Consider the following 23,346-nt stretch of genomic DNA (forward strand, 5'->3'; position numbering starts at 1 on the left):
TGGTATTCTCAGGCTGGTAAGGGACCATGGATATTGCCCCACCCCAGCCTAAAAATAGCAGCCCGCAGCCGCCCCCGAAAAGGCACATCTACTAGGTGCGCCAATTCTGGTGCTTTGCCTGGCTGTTCCCACTTGCCCTGTAGCTGCGGCAAGTGGGGTTCATATTTGTCATATTTGTGGGATTGATGTCACCTTAGTATTGTCTGGTGACATCAAGCCCACGGATTAGTAATGGAGCAAGGTCTAAAAGACACCTATCCATTACAAATCATATAGTTGTATTGGAAATAAAAACAAACACACTTTTCCTTTTTTATTTAAAAATAACAAACACAGTTATACTCACCTAACGCCTAATTCCATTGAAGCCCTCATCTCCTGTAATAAAACAAAAATAAAAAACAACAATATCCCTCACCTGACCGACGTTCTGTCCCATACCATAATCCATGCCTAGAGGTAAACAGTTTTCAACCTAGACAGTGCCAAGATGCGACTGTTCAGGCTGAGATCCATTGATGAATGATCTGCTGGGAGCGCAGCATCAGTGAGCAGCGTTGACCTCATCTAGGTTACCGCGGGTCACTGAGGCTGCCTTACCAGCTGGGCCAATGAACAGCGTTGACCTCCTTCCGGTGAGATCACCACTTGCACAGTGAGAAAAAGTCTCACGGTGTAGATGGGAGTTCACAGCAATTCAAATTCACCTCAGTAAAATTCTCCCGGGGGAACTGCGGTGAACTCACCTCTGCACCATGAGACTTTTTCTTACTGTTATCTCACCTGAGGGAGGTTACCGCAGTTCATTGGGAGGGCTGGGAACGCAGCCTCAGTGACCTACGGTTATCACCACCAGTGCTAACAGCTGATCATCAGAGATTACATAATGATCTCTGGGTTGGTTTCTGTGCCTAAGGGCTCATTCAGACCAGTGTATTATATGGACTTGTTCTGTCCGAGTAACAATCAGGCAGCACACTGACCAGTGTAATTCAGTATTGCTGTTCATACGACAGATGATCAGAGCATGCACTATACTCTTCTATACAGCAGATGAGATTCTCCTAAACAAGTCTATGGGTGTGCAACAAAAATCACATCTAATATGGATCATCTGTATTGCATCCAATTTTTATGGATATATTGTCATTATTATCCTAGGAAACTGTATTTGATCATGTACATTTTAAAATGTTGATGTATAAATATGGAATTCACATGGACGTAAAATGATGAAAATTTTCTTAGTTGAACTTGTTCTTCTGAACCTTGCCAGAGACAAAACGTCTGTAGTCTGCTGAAACTAGAGCTGGACTGCTTTATAATGGCTCTAGTATGTGCCGTTAACACTATGTATGAAATGAGGCAAAAATCTAATGCAGCCTATTTCCATTCTTATTTCAGGCCGCTATCGCTATCCCTGATGATGAAGTAAGAGAAACCTTCTTACTTCAGCTGAACAGAATTGTCAGGGAGCTTGGGGAACCAGTCCAGGACGCTCCTCTAGACCTGTTACATCAGGCTTGGTAAGTAGTTTATGTCTGTGAATTCCTTGGGCTTCCCAAGAATGTATTTCACTTCAGGGAAGAGAAATATGGAAATTAAAAAAAAAAGCGCTCATCAGTAAAATATAATCTTCCTGCCAGCTGCCAACTTTCCCTAATTCCACCTCTAATTAAAAAAATGTGCATGTCATGTACTTTAGGCTGATAAGTCTTTGAAGGAAGGTATGCACTATTTTGTGAATATCAGTCTTATCTGTTTCTCTGTAGCCCTTGCAAGGTTTGTACCCTGCCTAAACAATGAAAATATGCAAAAGGAAAATACCTTAAAGGGAACCTGTCACGTCATCTCAAGCATTTAAGCTGTCAGTAGTGCGTTGTTAGTGATGCAATGTGCATCACTAACAGGTTTTTTTAAATTACAAATGGCGTTGTAATGATGTCCAAAAAGCACTTTATATATTTATATAGTACCTGCTCGTTTAGTCATAGGGCTTCATTTTCTGTTCATTCATCGCCACCCATTCAATTTGATTGATTTCCCTGGTATTGATTTTGGATTGATTTCCCTACTAGAATCCCGCGCTTTCGCAGTGTGGCGCTTGGAGCCACGCTTGTGCAGTGTGTAGCGTGGAACCAGCCGTGCTTGCGCAGTGTGGATCGGGAAGCCACACATGTGCTGCACCGCGTGGCTCCCTGCTTGACACTGCACACGTGCGGCCGGCTACACACTGTGCAAGCACGGCTCCAAGCACCACACTGCACGAGCGCAGGATTCCAGTGATGTTGACGCAACCAGGGAAATCAATCAAATTCAGTGGGTGGCGATGCCCGTGCCTGATCAGTAAATAAAGCACACCCCTATGACTAAACGAGCAGGTGCTATATAAATATATAAAGTACTTTTTGGACATAATTACAATGCAGTTTTTAATTATAAAAACGTGTTCGAGATGCACATTTCATCACTAAAAACGCACTACTGACAGTTTAGATGCTTGAAATGACGTGACAGGTTGCCTTTAAGGCTTCCATCTAGAGATCAATTTGATAAAAGACATGCACTTCAGTGTCAAAAATTAAAGATTGCAATCTAAAATTCAAATGACACTGTTTATCAGTTTCTTTCTGTTAAGCTCACTGGGTGACATGGATCCACCAAGCCCAAGGTCCGGGTGGGCACAAAGGCGGTGGTGCATCAGCTAGGTGGGGTGCGCGAAACACGGACAGCCAAAGGACAGGAGACTGTAGACAGGCAGGATGTAGGAAATTGCAGGCAGGTGTAAAACGTCAGGAAACCGCAGGCAGGTGGGGGACATGAAGAAACCTCAGGCAAGCGGGGGACATGAAGAAACCTCAGGCAAGCGGGGGACATGAGGAAACTCAGGCAGGCGGAGGACCTGAGGAAACCACAGGCAGAGGTGGAGGACGTGAGGACACTGCAGGCAGGCAAAGGACGTGAGGAAACTGCAGGCTGGCAGAGGACGTGAGGAAACCGCAGGCTGGTGGAGAACATGAGGAAACCGCAGGCAAGCGGAGGACGTTAGGAAACCACAGGCAGGTAGATGATATGGGGAAACCGAAGGCAGGAACATCAAGAAACTGCAGGCAGGCAGAGAATGTAAGGAAACTGCAGGCAGGTGGCACAGGTGTGTACCAAGCCAAGGTCCAGCAACACAGAAGTAATAATCAAGTACCAAGACACAAAGGTGTGTCTCAGTGAGCCTTATATCAGCCTGGGCTGATGCTCACATGGGAGCACGCTGGACTATCTGCAAAGCCCAATGTGGAGCACCGCAGAATTTAGCAGACCGGATTGAGGGGGCAAAGCATGGATCCGGGACAGGTGTGTAACACTTTCACTTACAGTTTATACACTCTTCTAATTACATTACGAGGCAAAGTAGCATTAGACTTGGATTACTACAACACTTTACTTTCTCCTTGTAGAGATAAAATAATGCCACATTCACACATCTGTGTATCATTGTTCAAGTATGGACAGTGATGCAATGACTGTCTGCTGGTCTCCAGACCTGATCTTGACAGACTCCTAGGCATATGAGGCTGTCACGTTTTGGTCAAGAGATCCGCAGCCAGTCCTTGCATCATGGTCCATTTTCGGTCAATGAAGTAATGCCATGCAAAATGGGAAAAAAGAATTTTTACAAGGTATTTAACTGAGTGAATTAAGTAACAGGTCATCTTTAATTGCATTTTATCTGAAACCTGTATGTGTCCTGAATCTGATGGATCATGCTCAATGGGTTGCTGACCTGAGAGTTAGATAACCACATAATGATGTATAACTCAAAAACCTACAACATGTACACCATTTAGGTTCCTAGAGGGACTTTTTTCTACTGTACAAATAGGGAAACTGAATGTTGATTTTTTTTTAGCTATAAATTAAAGAGGTAGGGTTGTGATCAATTATTATTTGCTAAGTTATATAGTGTAAGTACATTGGTTCTCATTAGTAAACTATAGAGATTCTGGCAGCAAGCTCTTGCTGCTCCATCTGAGAGTAGCATAAAGTAGCAGCAGAGACACTGGGCTTCTAGCTGTAGTTTTATCTGCTGCAGTTCTGCTAGTCTTCTCAATGACAGGCTCCTGTTATACCTTCCTCTGTATTCACAAGCTCTGTCTAACACCACCATTCCATTATTGATTGACAGCTTTCCATATGCACAATGTAGATAGCAGGCTGTCAATCAGCAGAGAGGTTGGAGTTAGACAGAGATCATCATTTAGAAGACTAGCAGAGCTGAAGCAGATGAAACAGTGATTTTCTCAAAACTACAACAAGCAGCCCGGTAAGTGAAACACTGCTGGATTCAGGGTTTCTGTCCTTATTTTACACTGCCGTCATATTGGGAAACATAAACCTACTGACAGAATCACACATGCGGTCTTTGCTGTTTGACTCCTATTATACTTTTGTTTTGCTTTTGGATATATTACTGACTTTTCCTAATTAAAAAAAACAAAAAAAAAACTGCAGCAAAACTAAATGTAATTCCAGCCTAAAATTATATTTTACATGCAATATATTTGCTACATACATTTCTGCAACTGAAAATTTGTTTCATACAGTATAGTCATGCTTTCGCACCATGTGCAGCCTAATTCAATATGTGGATCACTTGTACAAAATTACTAATATTAATGATAGTGAGAATTCTCTTTTTAATTGTCCTCATTTGGTCACAACTTGATATATTTGTCCTCAGTTTACAGCTCTGGCGTGAAGCCATAGATGAGCTCGTAGAACGCTCCATGGAGCTGCGCTCTGTCCTGGGGATGCCAGATAAGGATATGACAGTGGAATTAATCATTGAAGATTCAGGTATGTGTGTGTTTCTATTCTTTATTAAGGCTCTTCTTAAATGAGGAGTGAAGGGCAAATAATCTATGTAATTTGAAAAGTTTTAACTTGTACTTTTATTTTTTATGTACACATATTTGCTATTTGGTTTTTTTCTTGCTTTTTTTTAATAATATTTCATTCTATTATTAGCTCTAATTGAAATGGAATAACCCCTTAACGTCCTTAGTCCGTCATTGGATGCCTCCACCTATTTTGTTGATCTGATCAGCTGCCATGTGCCCCTAACAGCCACAGGTAGAATCGTGATCTTGTTAACATGATAAATGCCGCTGTCAATCTCCGATAGCGGCATTTAATATACACGTGCAGGAACCTCCCATCGGCGCCCGTGTCACATGACCGCAAGTCGCAGATGGGTCGGCATGACAACCAGAGGTCTCCTGGAGACCTCTATAGTTGTCACTGCCAGATTGCTATGAGCGCCGCCTGGTGGTGGGGTATTCCCATCGCCAAGATCCTATCCCAATATGCAGTAGGTGTAATATTAATAATATTAGCAAATACCTCCAATTAGAAATGTAGTATAGTATTTCTGATTCTCTGTCTCTTTCATTGTGTGCAGGCATTGTAGTTATTAGGTTCATTGCTATCGGTCGTAACCATGGATACCTATGGTCCTGCAATGCCTGCACATGAGGAAAGAGACATAGAGAATCAGAAAAACTATACTACATTTCTAATTAGACATATTTGCTAATATTATTATTATTACATCTACTACATATGGGCAACTCCAAAAAAGGAAAAGCTTTACACAAGACCGAAGTTAAAAAGTTAATTTTTTATTAGATACATAAAAACAAATAAAAATATATGTAAAAAAGTGAGAAAATCACTGGTAAGACAAAAGGTGGGTATACCTGGGTACACTGATACATGATGAATGGGTATGTGTGTCAAAACAAAGTATAGTTCATAAGTACTACTAGATATTAAAGAACAATTGTCTGCACATGCAGACCACATAAAAAAGCTAAAATAATTTATGCATAATAAATTATAGCTAGCAATATATGATACCCTGAAAATGTATAGCAGCTAAGGGTAAGCCACAATTGATTCAAACAAAATAATTAATACGTAGTGGTATCTATAGAAACTGATATGACGATGTTAAAGACATGATGCTGTCCAATGCCTAGTGTATATGTTAGCTTAATATCGAGAAACATAAGTGATAAGACAATATCAGGTAAAGGTGGCACATAATATTACCTCAACAGTCAGCCCAGGGACCCACTACACCTGATGCGCGTTTCGCACTGAAATACTTCTTCCAAGGGTTTTGGAGACGGGAATATCCCTTTAAAGGGAACCTGTCACCCCGTTTTTTGAAGATGAGCTAAAAATAGCATTAAATAGGGGCAGAGCTGGGCGTTACATTAGTGTCTTTTGTGTGCCTTTATTACCCACCTATGCTGCTGAAATACCTTTGTAAAGTCGCCGTTTTCTGCTGTCACTCACACTGGTCTGGTCCTATGGGCGTGGTGACAGCGCTGTTTTTCCCCCAGATCAGGCTCATCATTACGTTGGTGGCGTAGTGGTGTGCGCATGTCCAACAGAGAATATCCACTGCCCAGGAGATGCAAAAGAGCGCGATCTGCGCTATTCAGCCGTTTACCGGTGGGCGCGGCCATCTTTCCTGTGGCCGCGCGTGCGCAGATGGAGCGCTCTGCTGCCCGGGACTTCAGGAAAATGGCCGCGGGATTCCGCGCATGCGCAGATGGAGATCGCGGCGGCCATTTTCCTGAAGCCCCGGGCAGCAGAGCGCTCCATCTGCGCACGCACGGCCACAGAAAGATGGCCGCGCCCACCGGTAAACGGCTGAATAGCGCAGATCGCGCTCTTTTGCATCTCCTGGGCAGTGGATATTCTCTGTTGGACATGCGCACACCACTACGCCACCAACGGAATGATGAGCCTGATCTGGGGGAGAAACAGCGCTGTCACCACACCCATAGGACCAGACCAGCATGAGTGACAGCAGAAAACGGCGACTTTACAAAGGTATTTCAGCAGCATAGGTGGGTAATAAAGGCACACAAAAGACACTAATGTAACGCCCAGCTCTGCCCCTATTTAACGCTTTTTTTAGCTCATCTTCAAAAAACGGGGTGACAGGTTCCCTTTAAGTCTAAAGCTCTGGAAAATGGGATTAAGACTAGTGATGAGTGAATATACTCTTTATTCGAGATTTCCCGAGCATGCTCGGGGGTCCTCCAAGTATTTTTTAGTGCTCGAAGATATCGTTTTTCTTGCCGCAGCTGAATGATTTACATCTGTTAGCCAGCTTGATTATATGGGGGGATTCCCTAGCAACCAGGCAACCCCCACATGTACTCATGCTGGCTAACAGATGTAAATCATTCAGCTGCGGCAAGAAAAACGAAATCTCCGAGCACTAAAAAATACTCGGAGGACCCCCGAGCGTGCTCGGGAAATCTCGAGTAACGAGTATATTCTCTCATCACTAATTAAGACATGTGCGCTGACTGGGCCATTGATTGTAATTATGTAGATGGAGTCACTTTGCGCTCCATTGGACATTATTTTCACCAAAAAATAGTCGACCACGTGTTGGACCCACCTCATATAGGTGAATACAACTGAAAACTATATCCGACAGACAACACTGTGATTCTGTCTGCATCATTCAAGTCAATGGTCCAAATACCGTCTTCCCAGGTCTTCAGTTGTAAGACGTGACAGCCACTGACGAGGGGATCAAACACAACACCTTTTAAACTGCCCTCCGCAATCACTTCAGTTTCTGCTTTAAGGCAGAATGGATGTACGTTAGAATGCCTTTTGTATTTGCCAATGCACAAGTAGATCCATACCACTTATTCCTTCCAAAGACCGTATTAGGGGGCACTCATTACAGGTGGAAGAAAGGCGATTCCGACAGCTAAACAGGAAAGGGTTCTTTACAGTTAGAGAAGTCAGACTGTGGAATGCCCTACCACAGGAGGTAGGACTGGCCGACACTATAACAGCTTTTAAAAAAGGGCTGGATGATTTCCTTGATGCACATAACATTGCTGGTTATAGCTAGATTAGTGACAAAATGTACAATTGTTGGAGAACGATTGAACTTGATGGACCTAGGTCTTTATTCAACCTACGTAACTATGTAAAATCATTGATCACAACTCATAAAACAATGTTAAACACCTAGCTAAGATCTTTCAAACCCAACAAAAAAATAATACCGTGTGACATCTGAGAAATAAAGGAAAGAATATCCTACCTGCAAATGGTAACCAATCAGACTAATACTTGCCATAATTGGACTTTTTCACTACGAAAGTGAATTCGGCAAATTGCTCTCTACCAGATCTGCTTGAGGAGGAGAAGGTAGCTGAATCAAAAAGTCAGCAAAACCATTTTCAAGACCTGGTTCGTGTTTAGTATAAATAAGAATGGCATTGCCTAAACCATGAAAAATTTGAGGGGGCTGTCTGGTCTTCTGCTAAAAGTTTGCAGTAACTCTCTGTGACTGCAGACTTCTAAATCCTTACAGCACCTGCACTGGATGGCTTCATGATTCCCTGGTGTTACTGCAAACACCGGGTGGTCACTTGAGCTCAAGAATGTTATTTGCATACTTCTGGCAACATTCCAACTAGACATACTCTGTCTCGTCAATTTAGTCGTATTGTCTGCATGTCTAGCCGGAATGTGTCCTGAAGTATGCAAATCAAATACTTCCGGTCACATGAGCACCCAGTCTCGGTACCAACACAGAAGAATCCTGACATTGTGCAGTATGCATGCTGTAAGGATTCAGAAGTCTGCACAGCCCTTCAAATAATGCAGTAAAGCCAAAATGGACATGAAGTTTGACATCAAGTTATTGATTGCCGAAATTAGCCATATTGTCCAACCAAAAAAGGATTAGTCTGGTAGCCATAAGCTTGCCCCTTTATGGCAAAGGATATGACTTTGGGAGACAACTCCAAAATGTTAGGGTTCTCTGTAAGTCTCAACTGGGAAGAATTGCACAAAGCGACAACCCAGGATGTAACAAAAATAGTTCTCAAGGCTTACACACTGACTGCAAAAGTATAAAACTTATAAGGCTGCAAAAGTGGATGGCAGAATGTTAAAGTGTTAAAATTTTTATTCACACTGATACAAAACAAATAAAAACTATTTACATATTGTATCCAATTTAAAAAGATTATATATACATGTGTGTGTATATATATATACAGTACAGACCAAAAGTTTGGACACACCTTCTCATTTAAAGATTTTTCTGTATTTTCACCGGGAATGATCTTCCAACAATCTTGAAGGAGTTCCCAGAGATGCTTAGCACTTGTTGGCCCTTTTGCCTTCACTCTGCGGTCCAGCTCACCCCAAACCATCTCGATTGGGTTCAGGTCTGGTGACTGTGGAGGCCAGGTCATCTGGCGTAGCACCCCATCACTCTCCTCTTGGTCAAATAGCCCTTACACAGCCTGGAGGTGTGTTTGGGGTCATTGTCCTGTTGAAAAATAAATGATGGTCCAACTAAACGCAAACCGGATGGAATAGCATGCTGCTGCAAGATGCTGTGGTAGCCATGCTAGTTCAGTATGCCTTGAATTTTGAATAAGTCCCCAACAGTGTCACCAGCAAAGCACCCCCACACCATCACACCTCCTCCTTCATGCTTCACGGTGGGAACCAGGCATGTAGAGTCCATCTACAAGTTTACCTTTTCTGCGTCGCACAAAGACACAGTGGTTGGAACCAAAGATCTCAAATTTGGACTCCTCAGACCAAAGCACAGATTTCCACTGGTCTAATGTCCATTCCTTGTGTTCTTTAGCCCAAACAAGTCTCTTCTGCTTGTTGCCTGTCCTTAGCAGTGGTTTCCTAGCAGCTATTTTACCATGAAGGCCTGCTGCACAAAGTCTTCTCTTAACAGTTGTAGAGATGTGTCTGCTGCTAGAACTCTGTGTGGCATTGACCTGGTCTCTAATTTGAGCTGCTGTTAACCTGCGATTTCTGAGGCTGGTGACTCGGATAAACTTATCCTCAGAAGCAGAAGTGACTCTTGGTCTTCCTTTCCTGGGGTGGTCCTCATGTGAGCCAGTTTCTTTATAGCGCTTGATGGTTTTTGCCACTGCACTTGGGGACACTTTCAAAGTTTTCCCAATTTTTCAGACTGACTGACCTTCATTTCTTAAAGTAATGATAGCCACTAGTTTTTCTTTACTTAGAATTTGTATTATGGAAAGAAAAAAAGAAGCTAACAGTCTATTCAGTAGGACTATCAGCTGTGTATCCACCAGACTTCTGCACAACACAACTGATGGTCCCAACACCATTTATAAGGCAAGAAATCCCACGTATTAAACCTGACAGGGCACACCTGTGAAGTGAAAACCATTTCTGGTGACTACCTCTTTAAGGTCATCAAGAGAATGCCAAGAGTGTGCAAAGCAGTGATTGCAAAGCAGTGATCAAAGCAAAAGGTGGCTATTTTGAAGAACCTAGAATATAAGACATAATATCAGTTGTTTCACACTTTTTTGTTAAGTATATAATTCCACATGTGTTAATTCATAGTTTTGATGCCTTCAGTGTGAATGTACAATTTTCAGTCATGAAAATACAGAAAAACCTTTAAATGAGAAGGTGTCCAAACTTTTGTTCTGTACTGTGTATGTATATATATATATATATATATATATATATATATATATATATATATATACACTGTGTTCCAAATTATTATGCAAATTGGATTTAAGTGTCTTAAAGATTTAATTGTTTTGTTTTTCAAATAAACTTGTGGATGGTATTGTGTCTCAGGGCTCAATGAATCACTGATATCAATCTTAAATACATGTGATAATTAGTTTTCCAGGCAATTCTAATTAAAGGAAAACTTCTCAAAAATGATGTTCCACATTATTATGCAGGTCACAGGTTTCAAGCAATATGGGAAATAAAAAGGATCTCTCTGCTGCTGAAAAGCATTAAATAGTGCAATGCCTTGGACAAGGTATGAAAAAATTAGATATTTCACGAAAACTTAAGAGTGATCATCATACTTTGATGAGATTTGTGACTGAAACAGAGCACAGACAGAGTTCATGCAAATAAAGGCATAATGAGGAAGTTTTCTGGCAGACAAATTCATTGGATTAAGAGAGCAGCTGCCAAAATACCATTACAAAGCAGAAAACAGTTATTTGAAGCTGCTGGTGCGTCTGGAGTCCCTCGAACCTCAAGGTGTAGGATCCTTCAAAGGCTTGCTGTGGTGCCTAAACCTACTATTCGGCCACTCCTAAACAGTGTTCACAAGCAGAAATGGTTGCAGTGGGCCCAGACATACATGAAGACTAATTTTCAAACAGTCTTGTTTACTGATGAGTGTCGAGCAACTCTGGACGGTCCACATGGATGGAGTAGTGGATGGTTGGTGGATGGCCACCATGTCCCAACAAGGCTGCGACGTCAGCAAGGAGGTGGAGGAGTCATGTTTTGGGCTGGAATCATGGGGAACCAGCTGGTAGGGCCCTTTAAGGTTCCTGAAGGTGTGAAAATGACCTCATCAAAGTAAATAGAGTTTCTGACTGACAACTTTCTTCCATGGTCTAAAAAGCAGAAACGTGCCTTCAGGAACAAAATCATCTTCATGCATGATAATGAATACCTCTTAGTAATTGGCTGCTATGGGCATAAAAGGAGATAAACTCATGGTGTGGCCACCATCTTCCCCTGACCTCAACCCTATAGAGAACCTTTGGAGTATCATCAAACAAAAGATCTATGAGGGTGGGAGGCAGTTCACATGAAAACATTAGTTCTGGGAGGCTATTCTGACTTCATGCAAAGAAATACAAGCAGAAACTCTCCATAAACTCACAAGTTCAATGGATGCAAGAATTGTGAAGGTGATATCAATGAAGGGCTCCTATGTTAACATGTAACTTGGCCTGTTAGGATGTTTTGGAGTTAAATAGCTTTTTTGTTCAGTGAATGTGACCTCCTAATGCTGCAAATTCCACAAATGAGCATTTTCAGTTCTTTAAAACATATCAAATGTTTAGAAATACTACTGTGCATAATAATTTGGAACAGTGCATTTTGAGTTTTTATTCATTTTGGAGATTATACTGTTATCATTGGGAGGTTTCTTCAATAAAATTCGATGTATACTCTAACGGGTGATGACTTTTATTAGACTGACTGTCATTTGCACTGACCATTTAGGAAAATCCGAGAAAAATGTCATTTGCATAATAATTTGGAACATAGTGTATATATACAATGTATAAATGTGCTTTTGTTTTATTTTTTAAAGAACAGAAGGATAATTTTTTGGAATATACAAATTTCATATGGGAATTTAATTAGACATGTTTCTTACAAATAGGGTTGTTATTTTTTTAAACAACTTTTTTGTATATATCTTTTATGTTTTTATATATCAAAGAGCACTGTAGGATGAATCACTCCTCCTCTTCCTCTTTTGTATCCCCCTCCCTCTCATTGTGGTCTAGGGCTATATAAGAAGGGTAAAATTAATTTGCTCCAAACAGCTGAAACGTGTTGTGTATATAGTTTTTATTTGTTTTATATCAGTGTAAATAAAAATTTAAACCTACAAGCAACCTGAAGTTCCTGCACCATGATTTCTCTCAGTGGCAAAGGCAGCACCATTCACTGGTCCTCCTTTCTAGCATCCATGCTGTGGGATACTTCTGTTTCAGGGTCTAATCCCACCTCAGCAGGTCAGCAGCACTCTTTTGCTATGATAGTGCCATGTTTTTTCTTCTTTAGAAACTTTAGCACTGTTTACATAAGGCTGCAGAAGTATAAAACTCAAATGCACAATGAAACTTTTACCAAAATCACAGGTCAACCTTGAAGGCCCTGGTGGGCCTGATAAAATCATGTGTATTTTTCATGTCTGCAGTCACAAAGCAAAGCCCCTGGTTAAAGATTCTGCTCACACAAAATGCAACTGACCCAGAGGAGATTTTACCTGTTTCAAAGAAACCTTTATAACCATCAAGTAAGAATTAGTAATCGACCCCAAAGGGAAGATGAAAACCTATTTTCATAGTGCAATGTTCCGAGTGCACAGGAGAGTGGACAGACCCTTCCATCTTCTTGTCTGACAGTGGAACATCAGAAAGTCTTAAGAAACAGCAAAATGTAAAAAAATTGTGAAACAAAAGTTTACCCAAGAGGCAGCCGATAAAACTAGTTACCAGTATAATGCGGTCATCAGTCTCAACAACCCATTTAAGCATAGTATTTTGGAATATTTTCATGACATAGAGCAACCCAAAGGAGGCAGAATCAAAATATATGTGCAGACAAAGGTGGCAGCAGAAAAGATGAACAGGTAGGAGGTGGAGAGTAGACTCAATGTTAATTTTTGCAATCAATATTCCGTCTTGAAGCCAAACAATTGGCAAACAAATGAAACCTAAGATACTGCTGTGTCCACCCTACAAATGCCACCTCTAATAGACAAATCAGGTGGGCAAGACAGGTGGTGGATGAGTCTATCTTTTTTTTAACTTCTTCAGCATCACTCTAGGCAGAGAAATATGCAGAATGATCCTGAAAAGGATTGGCAATTTAGGAAAGACTAACCACTTTCTAGAACTCCCCTTGCACCACCTCCTGTAAATGAAGAAATTATTTGAGATTTTTTTCTGACAGTAGCAGCAGAGTTCAATGAGTAAAATAACAGAGAAGCCTTCAGTGAGTAACTCTGCCTCCAGTCTCATGGAATACCGGATTAACCACTGACACTCTGAGACTACGCTCCCCACCCAGGCTTTGTACGGAGATCCTTGGGCAGACTCTCATCTGCTAGTTTGGTAGTAGACTTTCCTTCTTTTAGGGCAGCCTATGGCTGGATGAGAGATCCAGAATTAAAACACACATGCTTAAAGGAGCACGAGCCAATTAAATAAATTAAAGAGCCAGCATGCTTTCAGTCTGCAGACTGAGAAGTACCAGCAATGGCAAAGGACTGAATAAGAAAGGGCAGACACTGGGGCGACATCACCTTTTATCTAAATATTTTTGGCTTTTTCAGTTAATTCGACATCAGGGCGTAAGGCATGCCTATGGCCAAAGTATTCATCGCAGGGCCTGGACAATAGATCGGCAAGAGCAGTCACTCTATACTAACTGTACCTGGTCAACAGTGAAAACATTGCCCTTTCTCTTGTGGTGCCAGCAATTACTTAGCTGAAGATTTATAGCAGAAGCTCTGGGAGGAAGACGTGGACTGATCCATCTCTTGACTTATATGTTGTTTGAAACCTGGGTGTCTCTGTAATCTGTGCCTAAATGGGTGCTGTGCTGTTTTAGGGCTCCTATAATTGTGGCTGCCATCAAATTCAGAACTGCTGTTATGGAACGTCCAAAATGTGGTATTACAGGGGCTTTTGATAGTATTCACACCCTTGGCTTCTTACCTATTTTATTACATTGCAACCTGTGTTTGAATATTTTTGTAATCCGATTTGTGTGTGATGCATCAGCACTAAATACTCTAAGTTGGTGAAGTGAGAAAAATATAGGCATAAATTAAATTTATGGGATGAAATAACTAAAACCTGTCATGTGCATATGTATCCACCCATGTTGCAATGAAGCCCCTAAAAATTTCTGGTACAAGCAATTACCTTCATAAGTCACATGCTTGGTGAAAAGAAGACCACCTGTGTGCATTCTAAGTGTCACATGGTCTGTCAGTATATACACACGTTTTCTGAAAGGCCACAGGGGCTGCAACACCATTAAGCAAGAGGAACCACTAACCAGACAACACCATAAAGACCAATGAGGTTGGGTTATAAAAAAAAAAAAAAAAAAAGAATATCCCAATCTCTGATGATCCCCAGAGAACCATCACATACATCATCATCAAATGGAAAGAACATGATACCACAACAAATCAGCCACAAGAGGGCCGCCCACCAAATCTCTCAGCCTGAGCAAAGAGGGCATTAATCAGAGAGGCAGCACAGAGAACAAAGGTAACTGAAGGAGCTGCAGAGTTCCCAAGCAGAGTCTAAAGTATCTGGCCATACGCCTCAATAAGCACTCAATAGAGGTGGCCTTTATAAAAGAGTCCGCAGAAAAAAGCCTTTACTTACACATGAAAATTGTAAGGCTTGTTTTGAATTTGCCAAATAGGATGCTGTGGTCAGATGAAACCAAAATTGAATTTTTTGGTCACCAAGGTAAAAGCTTTGGCACAAACCAACACAGCTCATCACCCCAAGAACACCTTCCCCACAGTGAAACATGGTGGTGGCAGCATCATGCTGTGGAGATGTTTTTCGACAGAAGAGACAGGGAAAATGGTCCTTGAACTAAACCTGTTTAAGTCTGTCAGTGATTTGAGACTGGGATGGAGGTTCACCTTCCAACAAGACAATGACCCAAAGCATACTACTAAAGCAACCCTCATGTTTAAGGGGAAACATGTAAATATTTTGGAGTGGCCTAGCTAAAGTCCAGCTCTTAATCCAATTGAGAATCTGTGGTCAGACTTGAAGATTGCTGCTCGTCAGAGGAAACCATTAGTGATGAGCGATCGTGCTCAGATAATGTCTTATCCTAGCATGCTCGTGTGTTATCTGAACATCTGGGCATGTTCATATATTATGTTCGAGTCCCTGTGGCTGCATAATTTGCGGCTGTTAAGGTACCGTCACACTAGGCGATATCGCCAGCAATCCGTGACGTTGCAGCGACCTGGATGGCGATATCGCTGTATTTGACACGCAGCAGCGATCTGGATCCCGCTGTGAAATTGCTGGTCGCTGCTAGAAGGTCTGCACATTATTTGGTCGCTAGGTCGCCGTGTATCGCCGTGTTTGACAGCAAAAGCGACGATACCAGCGATATTTTACACTGGTAACCAGGGTAAACATCGGGTTACTAAGCGCAGGGCCGCGCTTAGTAACCCGATGTTTACCCTGGTTACCAGCGTAAAAGTTAAAAAAACAAACAGCACATACTCACCAGCGCGTCCCCCAGCCTCTGCTTCCTGACACTGACTGAGCGCCGGCCCTAAACTGAAAGTGAAAGCAACAGCGGTGACGTCACCGCTGTGCTGTTAGGGCCGGAGCTCAGTCAGCGTCAGGATGCAGAGGCTGGGGGACGCGCAGGTGAGCATGTACTGTTTGTTTTTTTAACTTTTACGCTGGTAACCAGGGTAAACATCGGGTTACTAAGCGCGGCCCTGCGCTTAGCAACCCGATGTTTACCCTGGTTACCCGGGGACCTCGGCATCGCTGGTCGCTGGAGAGCGGTCTGTGTGACAGCTCTCCAGCGACCACACAGCGACGCTGCAGCGATCGGCATTGCTGTCGCTATCGCTGCAGCGTCGCTTAGTGTGACGGTACCTTTAGACAGCCTCAACACTTGTGGGGATTCCCTAACAAACTGGAAATCCCCACACATGTCGATGCTGTCTTCTGCCGCAAATCATGCAACCACAGGGACTCTAACATAATATATGAACACGCCAGATGCTCAGATAACACCCAAGCATGCTCGGTTAAGACGTTATCCAAGCATGTTTGCTCATCACTAGAAACCATCTAACTTGAAGGAGCTGGAGCAGTTTTGCCTTCAGGAAAAGGCAAAAATCCCAGTGGCAAGATGTGCAAAGCTCATAGGGATTTATCCAAAGTGACCTGCAGCTGTTATTGCAGCAAAAGGAGGCTCTACAAAGTACTGACTTTAGGGGAGTGAATAGTTATACACACTGAAGTTTTCAGTTACTTTGTTCTATTTGTTGTTTGCTACACAATAAAAAGAAGATAAAATGTTCACAGTTGTAGACATGTTCTTTACATGAACTAATGCAAACTCTAAAAAAAAAACAGTGACATTCCAGGTTGTAACATAGCAAATCTCGAAAATTCCAAAGGGATGAATACTTTTACAAGCCACTGTATATTGGAACTCCCTGCAACTGCAGGATCTCGAATGAGAAGTCATATCAATTAGTGGACAGAGGGTAATCCTCATGTCCTAGATTGAAAGAATTGTCCCTAATTTTCAGAAGATTCCCTAGAAACATTATGGGATTTGCAGTGAAAAAAGCAGCAATCTGGGTCTGTTGCATTTACTGGAAGACAATGCCCATTTTGCCTGAGGGGAACAATCAGCTTAATAACAGGGGAACAATCTGCTTGATAAAGGGTGCTGATATCCTTAGACCTCACCCTTCCTCATTACACAAATGTACATCACCTGATCTGCTTCACCCAAGAAGCTATAATAATAATAATAATAATAAGCGTCTATACAGCTTGGAGATGGAACATCTGCATATAAATGATTTGGTCAAGACACTCTCTTGCCTAATAATTGTGCACACAGTGTAGATGACCTTGGTATCTGTTGTTGTAGCCTGGCACAACTTGTGGGCACAGATCCATTAGCCGTGGGTTTTTTTAATTATTAACTCATATGCTAGTATGGCTGAGGTTTATTCATCTTTGCGATATCATTCTGGCATGTATACACATAGCTAGGCTGCGCTAACAAGAAAAAGGGTTCAGCTGGTCCCACTGATATCAGCAGATCCATGTACAATCTAAGGTGTATGGGGGCCTCCTGACAAAAAACACCAGGGGAGAGAAGGATCCGGCCTGCTGAATCCTTTGGTTTTCCCCAGGATAATCCGTCGCATGAGGAGTCTTTCATAGAGGACATAGTGAAGGAATTTGGGGGAAATCATCTGACAATTATATATTGTGCATAGGGGCCTAAAAATGTGGTAGAAATCTTTTAAATGAGAAGATGTCATAGTAGTCATCAGTTTGTGGGCTTCATATACAGTATTTAACCCACACCACGGGGCTCATGTTAGTATTATCAATCCTGATATATAAATAAGAAACTGGTGTCCTGTGATTGTAGCAGCTATTATTAATCTTGAAGCAAGATTCTTCACGTGTGCAATGAAAGCTGTGCATGATAACCGTGACTCATCCATGGGCAGGGCAGTCATATCAGCCAACATGCGACCTTTTTTTAGCTTGTCATTAACCACAGCACTTTAGAAAACATTGACGCCTACCATTTATTTCAATGTCAATGGAAAACCCCAAAGAAACCTAGAGTGTAGGTGAGATTGGCAACTGATAATATCTGGGCCTCTGAAGTAATACATTGTTTAGAGAATTAAGCTGTTGACTGATCTCGATTGTCTTGGTTTTCAAGGTGTCCTCTCACCAGGATAGCCAGTTAAAGGGGTTGTCCAAGGTATAGATTCTAACCACTGACCTCATCCTTTTAAATCCCTCTTCTCCAGCGCTACTACGTTGGTCCTCATAGGCCTCTATTTACAGCAGTGACCTGCTATTTATATACATGAATGCTGCTGCCAGTCACTGGTGTCAGCGGTCCTCTGCGACACACCCCAGCATTACTGCCAAGGCTGTTACCTGCCGTGATCATATAGGTAGACACTACCTCCTGATTGTCACAGGGAAGTTAAGAGATGCCTGAGGGTACCAGAGAATCAGCATTGGTGCCGTGGGGGACTAATTATATATATATACAGTGGGGCAAAAAAGTATTTAGTCAGTCAGCAATAGTGCAAGTTCCTCCACTTAAAAAGATGAGAGGCGTCTGTAATTTACATCATAGGTAGACCTCAACTATGGGAGACAAACTGAGAAAAAAAAATCCAGAAAATCACATTGTCTGTTTTTTTATCATTTTATTTGCATATTATGGTGGAAAATAAGTATTTGGTCAGAAACAAAATTTCATCTCAATACTTCGTAATACATCCTTTGTTGGCAATGACAGAGGTCAAACGTTTTCTGTAAGTCTTCACAAGGTTGCCACACACTGTTGTTGGTATGTTGGCCCATTCCTCCATGCAGATCTCCTCTAGAGCAGTGATGTTTTTGGCTTTTCGCTTGGCAACACGGACTTTCAACTCCCTCCAAAGGTTTTCTATAGGGTTGAGATCTGGAGACTGGCTAGGCCACTCCAGGACCTTGAAATGCTTCTTACGAAGCCACTCCTTCGTTGCCCTGGCGGTGTGCTTTGGATCATTGTCATGTTGAAAGACCCAGCCACGTTTCATCTTCAATGCCCTTGCTGATGGAAGGAGGTTTGCACTCAAAATCTCACGATACATGGCCCCATTCATTCTTTCATGTACCCGGATCAGTCGTCCGCCACCCTTTGCATAGAAACAGCCCCAAAGCATGATGTTTCCACCACCATGCTTTACAGTAGGTATGGTGTTTGATGGATGCAACTCAGTATTCTTTTTCCTCCAAACACGACAAGTTGTGTTTCTACCAAACAGTTCCAGTTTGGTTTCATCAGACCATAGGACATTCTCCCAAAACTCCTCTGGATCATCCAAATGCTCTCTAGCAAATTTCAGACGGGCCCAGACATGTACTGGCTTAAGCAGTGGGACACGTCTGGCACTGCAGGATCTGAGTCCATGGTGGCGTAGTGTGTTACTTATGGTAGGCCTTGTTACATTGGTCCCAGCTCTCTGCAGTTCATTCACTTGGTCCCCCCGCGTGGTTCTGGGATTTTTGCTCACCGTTCTTGTGATCATTCTGACCCCACGGGGTGGGATTTTGCGTGGAGCCCCAGATCGAGGGAGATTATCAGTGGTCTTGAATGTCTTCCATTTTCTAATTATTGCTCCCACTGTTGATTTCGTCACTCCAAGCTGGTTGGCTATTGCAGATTCAGTCTTCCCAGCCTGGTGCAGGGCTACAATTTTGTTTCTGGTGTCCTTTGACAGCTCTTTGGTCTTCACCATAGTGGAGTTTGGAGTCAGACTGTTTGAGGGTGTGCACAGGTGTCTTTTTATACTGATAACAAGTTTAAACAGGTGCCATTACTACAGGTAATGAGTGGAGGAAAGCGGAGTCTCTTAAAGAAGAAGTTACAGGTCTGTGAGAGCCAGAAATCTTGATTGTTTGTTTCTGACCAAATACTTATTTTCCACCATAATATGCAAATAAAATGATAAAAAAACAGACAATGTGATTTTCTGGATTTTTTTTTCTCAGTTTGTCTCCCATAGTTGAGGTCTACCTATGATGTAAATTACAGACGCCTCTCATCTTTTTAAGTGGTGGAACTTGCACTATTGCTGACTGACTAAATACTTTTTTGCCCCACTGTATATATATATATATATATATATATATATATATATATATATATATATATATATATATATATATATATATATACACTGTGTTCCAAATTATTATGCAAATAATATTTCCTCGTATTTTCTCTAAATTACCTATCTGGATTGCAGTCATTGTTATTTTCCAGTCATCTACTATTCTAGTATAATTGCAATGTTTTGGAAAAAACTGCCTATGAAAACAGTATCTTTTTAAAAAAAATAAACACTCAAAATGCATGTTCCAAATTATTATGCACAGCAGAGTTTTCAACCTTTTTTTTTATTTTGAACAAAAAAATGGTCAATTGTGAAGTTATAAGCATTATCAGCTTATTACAAAACGAAATAAAACAGTTTTGAAGTGAAAACTTTATTCTAGGTGATGTGACATTTGCACGTAGGACCCCTTGTTCAAAAGAAGCTTCTGAACTCTCTCGTCCATTGAATTTGTCAGTTTTTGGATGGCTTCTGCTTCAATTGTTTTGCATGTGGACAGAATACCCTCCCAGAGCTGTTGCTTAGATGTGAACTGCCTCCCACCATCATAGACACTCCTTTTGATGATGCTCCAGAGGTTCTCAATGGGGTTGAGGTCAGGGGAAGATGGTGGCCACACCATAAGTTTGTCCTCTTTTATGCCCATAGCAGCCAGAGATGCAGATGTGTTTTTTGCAGCATGAGACGGTGCATTATCATGCATGAAAATGATCTTGCTGCGGAAAGCACGGTTCTTCCTCCTAAACCATGGCAGGAACTGTTGTTTTAGAAACTCCACATAGACTATGGAGTTCATCTTTACCCCTTCAGGGATCATAAAGGGGCTGACAATCTCTCTCCCCATGATTCCAGCCCAAAACATTACTCCACCTCCTCCTTGTTGGCGCCTTAGCCGTGTTTTCATGGGGTGTCCATCCTCCACTCCATCTATCTGGACCATCGAGCGTTGCACGGCACTCATCGGTGAACAAAACAGTTTGGAAGTCAGTCTTCATGTATCGTTTGGCCCACTGGAGCCGTTTCTGCTTGTTGCAGTGGATAGAGGTGGTCGACAGGATGGCTTACGCACAGCTGCAAACCTCTGAAGGACCCTGCATCTTGTTGTTCTGGGGACGTTGGAGGCACCAGCAGCTTCAAAATCTTGTCTGCTGCTATGACAAGGCATTTTTGCAGCTGCTCTTTTAACCTTACGCAATTGCCTGTTGGAAAGAGTTCTACATTTTTCCTTATCAGCACGCACACGTGTGTGCTGGGAATCAGCTACATACTTCTTGATTGTGCGATGATCACGATGAAGTGTCTTGGCAATGTTGATTGTAGTCATGCCTTGACCTAAATACTCCACAATTTGTTGCTTCTCAGCAGCCGACAAATCCTTTTTCTTTCCCATTTTGGCAAAAAATGTAGGCTGCTTAATAATGTGGAACAGCCTTCTTAAGTAGTCTTGCCTTTATTTGGACACACCTGCCAAACTAATTTGCACAGGTATCTGCAATTGCTTTCAGTAATATAAAGAGCCCTGACACACATCACCATCAATGAGTTTAAATGACAAACAAAAAAAATTCTAACCTTATCACTCGAAAACTCTTTGTGCATAATAATTTGGAACACAGTGTATATATATATATATATATATATATATATTACTAACCAGTGTGAAAAATGCATAGGCTTGTTGCTAGATGTGATTGCACATGATAATTTTTAGAAACCTGAAAATTTTTACAATTTTTAATACCTTGATTCTAGTGTTGGATCTAAAGCATTTGAAAGGAGGCAAAGAAGACAAAAAAGGAGGGGGCATGAAGGAAGATAAAAGGACGCCTGGTGGAAAAGATAAAGATGAGAAAAAGCTCGGGAAGACTGTAAAGGACAAATTGGAGGTATATTGAAGCTACACTTAGTACAGAGGGTATATATTTGTCTTTTAGGATATACTTCAGGTAGTAAAAATCTTTAGATCTGTACTAGTGATAGAACTATTTCCATCTTCTGACAAATTACAAAATATCTATCACTTTTTTGCAATGCCTGATTTCCTGTAGCCCCAGAGAAAGTCTCCAAACCGAGTGTGGAGACATGGCGAGTCGGCGAGCTCCCCAGTCCGCTAGCCAGAACCGCATGGACCAAGGATCGTCCCACCGAACGCCCGCTCTCCTTTCAAACGTGGGCATTACGCTACTCAGACAGCACAGGGTGAGGGTTAAACAGTGTGGCAATGCTTTATTGAACCACAAAACAGGCAGATAACACAAAGCATGTCAGGGTCCAGGAATGGCCTAGCGAGTCTCCAGACTTGAACAAATAGAAAATCTTAGGAGTAAGCTAAAGCTCAATGTTGCCCAGCGACAGCCCCGAAACCATAAAGCTCTGAAGGAGTGGGCCACTTGGCTCTTAACCCCTTAATGACCGCCGATATGCCTTTTAACAGCGGCAGTTAAAGGTACTTATTCCTCAGCGACAAATTTTATCAATGCTGAGAAATAGAGGTTTAGCGCCCCCCAGCGTTGGAAAATCTCTGGGGTCTCAACTACCAGAAGTAGCTGAGATCCTGGAGAACATGATCAGGGTCGGTTTTTATGGTCCCCTGTCATGCGATCACCGTTATTCACAGAATAACGGCGATCACAAAAATAAAGTACGATTTACAATTAATTTCTCTCTCCTCTGATATGATCTAACATCTCAGAAAATAGAGAACTGGGGTCCCCCAAGCCCCCCTGATACCTCCGCCAACCACAGGCCCTCCTGATCTGTTTCCCGCTCCTCTGTGTCATCTTCCTGGAAAAAAATGGCGGTCGCATTGCCAGTGCGCCTGCTGAGATCAGCCGTCCAATACCCGGCTACAATAGGGAATTTTTCCCATTGGTTCCTTTTGACCACTGTGATAGACCCTATCACAGTGATCAAAATAAAAAAAAGTACGGTACATCAAATGCCACTTAGTTAGATAAAAATTCAAATATATATATATATATATATATATATATATATATATTATTTTCTATTCTTTGTAGTTATGGTTGTGATTAAGGGAGCATTAGGGTTGGAGTTAGAATTTTTTTTTTTCCCTAAGTAACAAAAAAAAAAATGTTGACGATATGACGGATAGTGTTGAGAGCAAGTTGGTCACTACTCAAGTCTGCATCTTTAAAAAAAAAAAAAAAACTGCTTAGAAGACAAACATTCCAGACAGTCACCCTTAGGTTTTTGTCCTGATGAAGAGGTCATGTGGGACCTTGAAACACGTTGACCTGTAAACCAATAAAACTCCT

The 23,346-nt window shown here is 41.9% G+C and overlaps 1 protein-coding gene across 2 annotated transcripts in view; it reads left to right on the forward strand.

Moving 5' to 3' along the window:
• Window positions 1-23,346, forward strand: part of MYCBPAP (MYCBP associated protein) — a 118,040-nt gene that overhangs the window by 67,151 nt on the left and 27,543 nt on the right. For both annotated transcript variants that reach the window (XM_077251454.1, XM_077251453.1), the window contains exons 15-17: window positions 1,405-1,526; window positions 4,736-4,851; window positions 21,821-21,954. In XM_077251454.1, the coding sequence (XP_077107569.1) occupies window positions 1,405-1,526; window positions 4,736-4,851; window positions 21,821-21,954 (372 nt within the window). The remainder of the gene's footprint in view (window positions 1-1,404; window positions 1,527-4,735; window positions 4,852-21,820; window positions 21,955-23,346) is intronic.

Source organism: Ranitomeya variabilis, chromosome 4 (assembly GCF_051348905.1).
Source record: "Ranitomeya variabilis isolate aRanVar5 chromosome 4, aRanVar5.hap1, whole genome shotgun sequence".
In the NCBI taxonomy this organism is placed as follows: Eukaryota; Metazoa; Chordata; class Amphibia; order Anura; family Dendrobatidae; genus Ranitomeya; species Ranitomeya variabilis.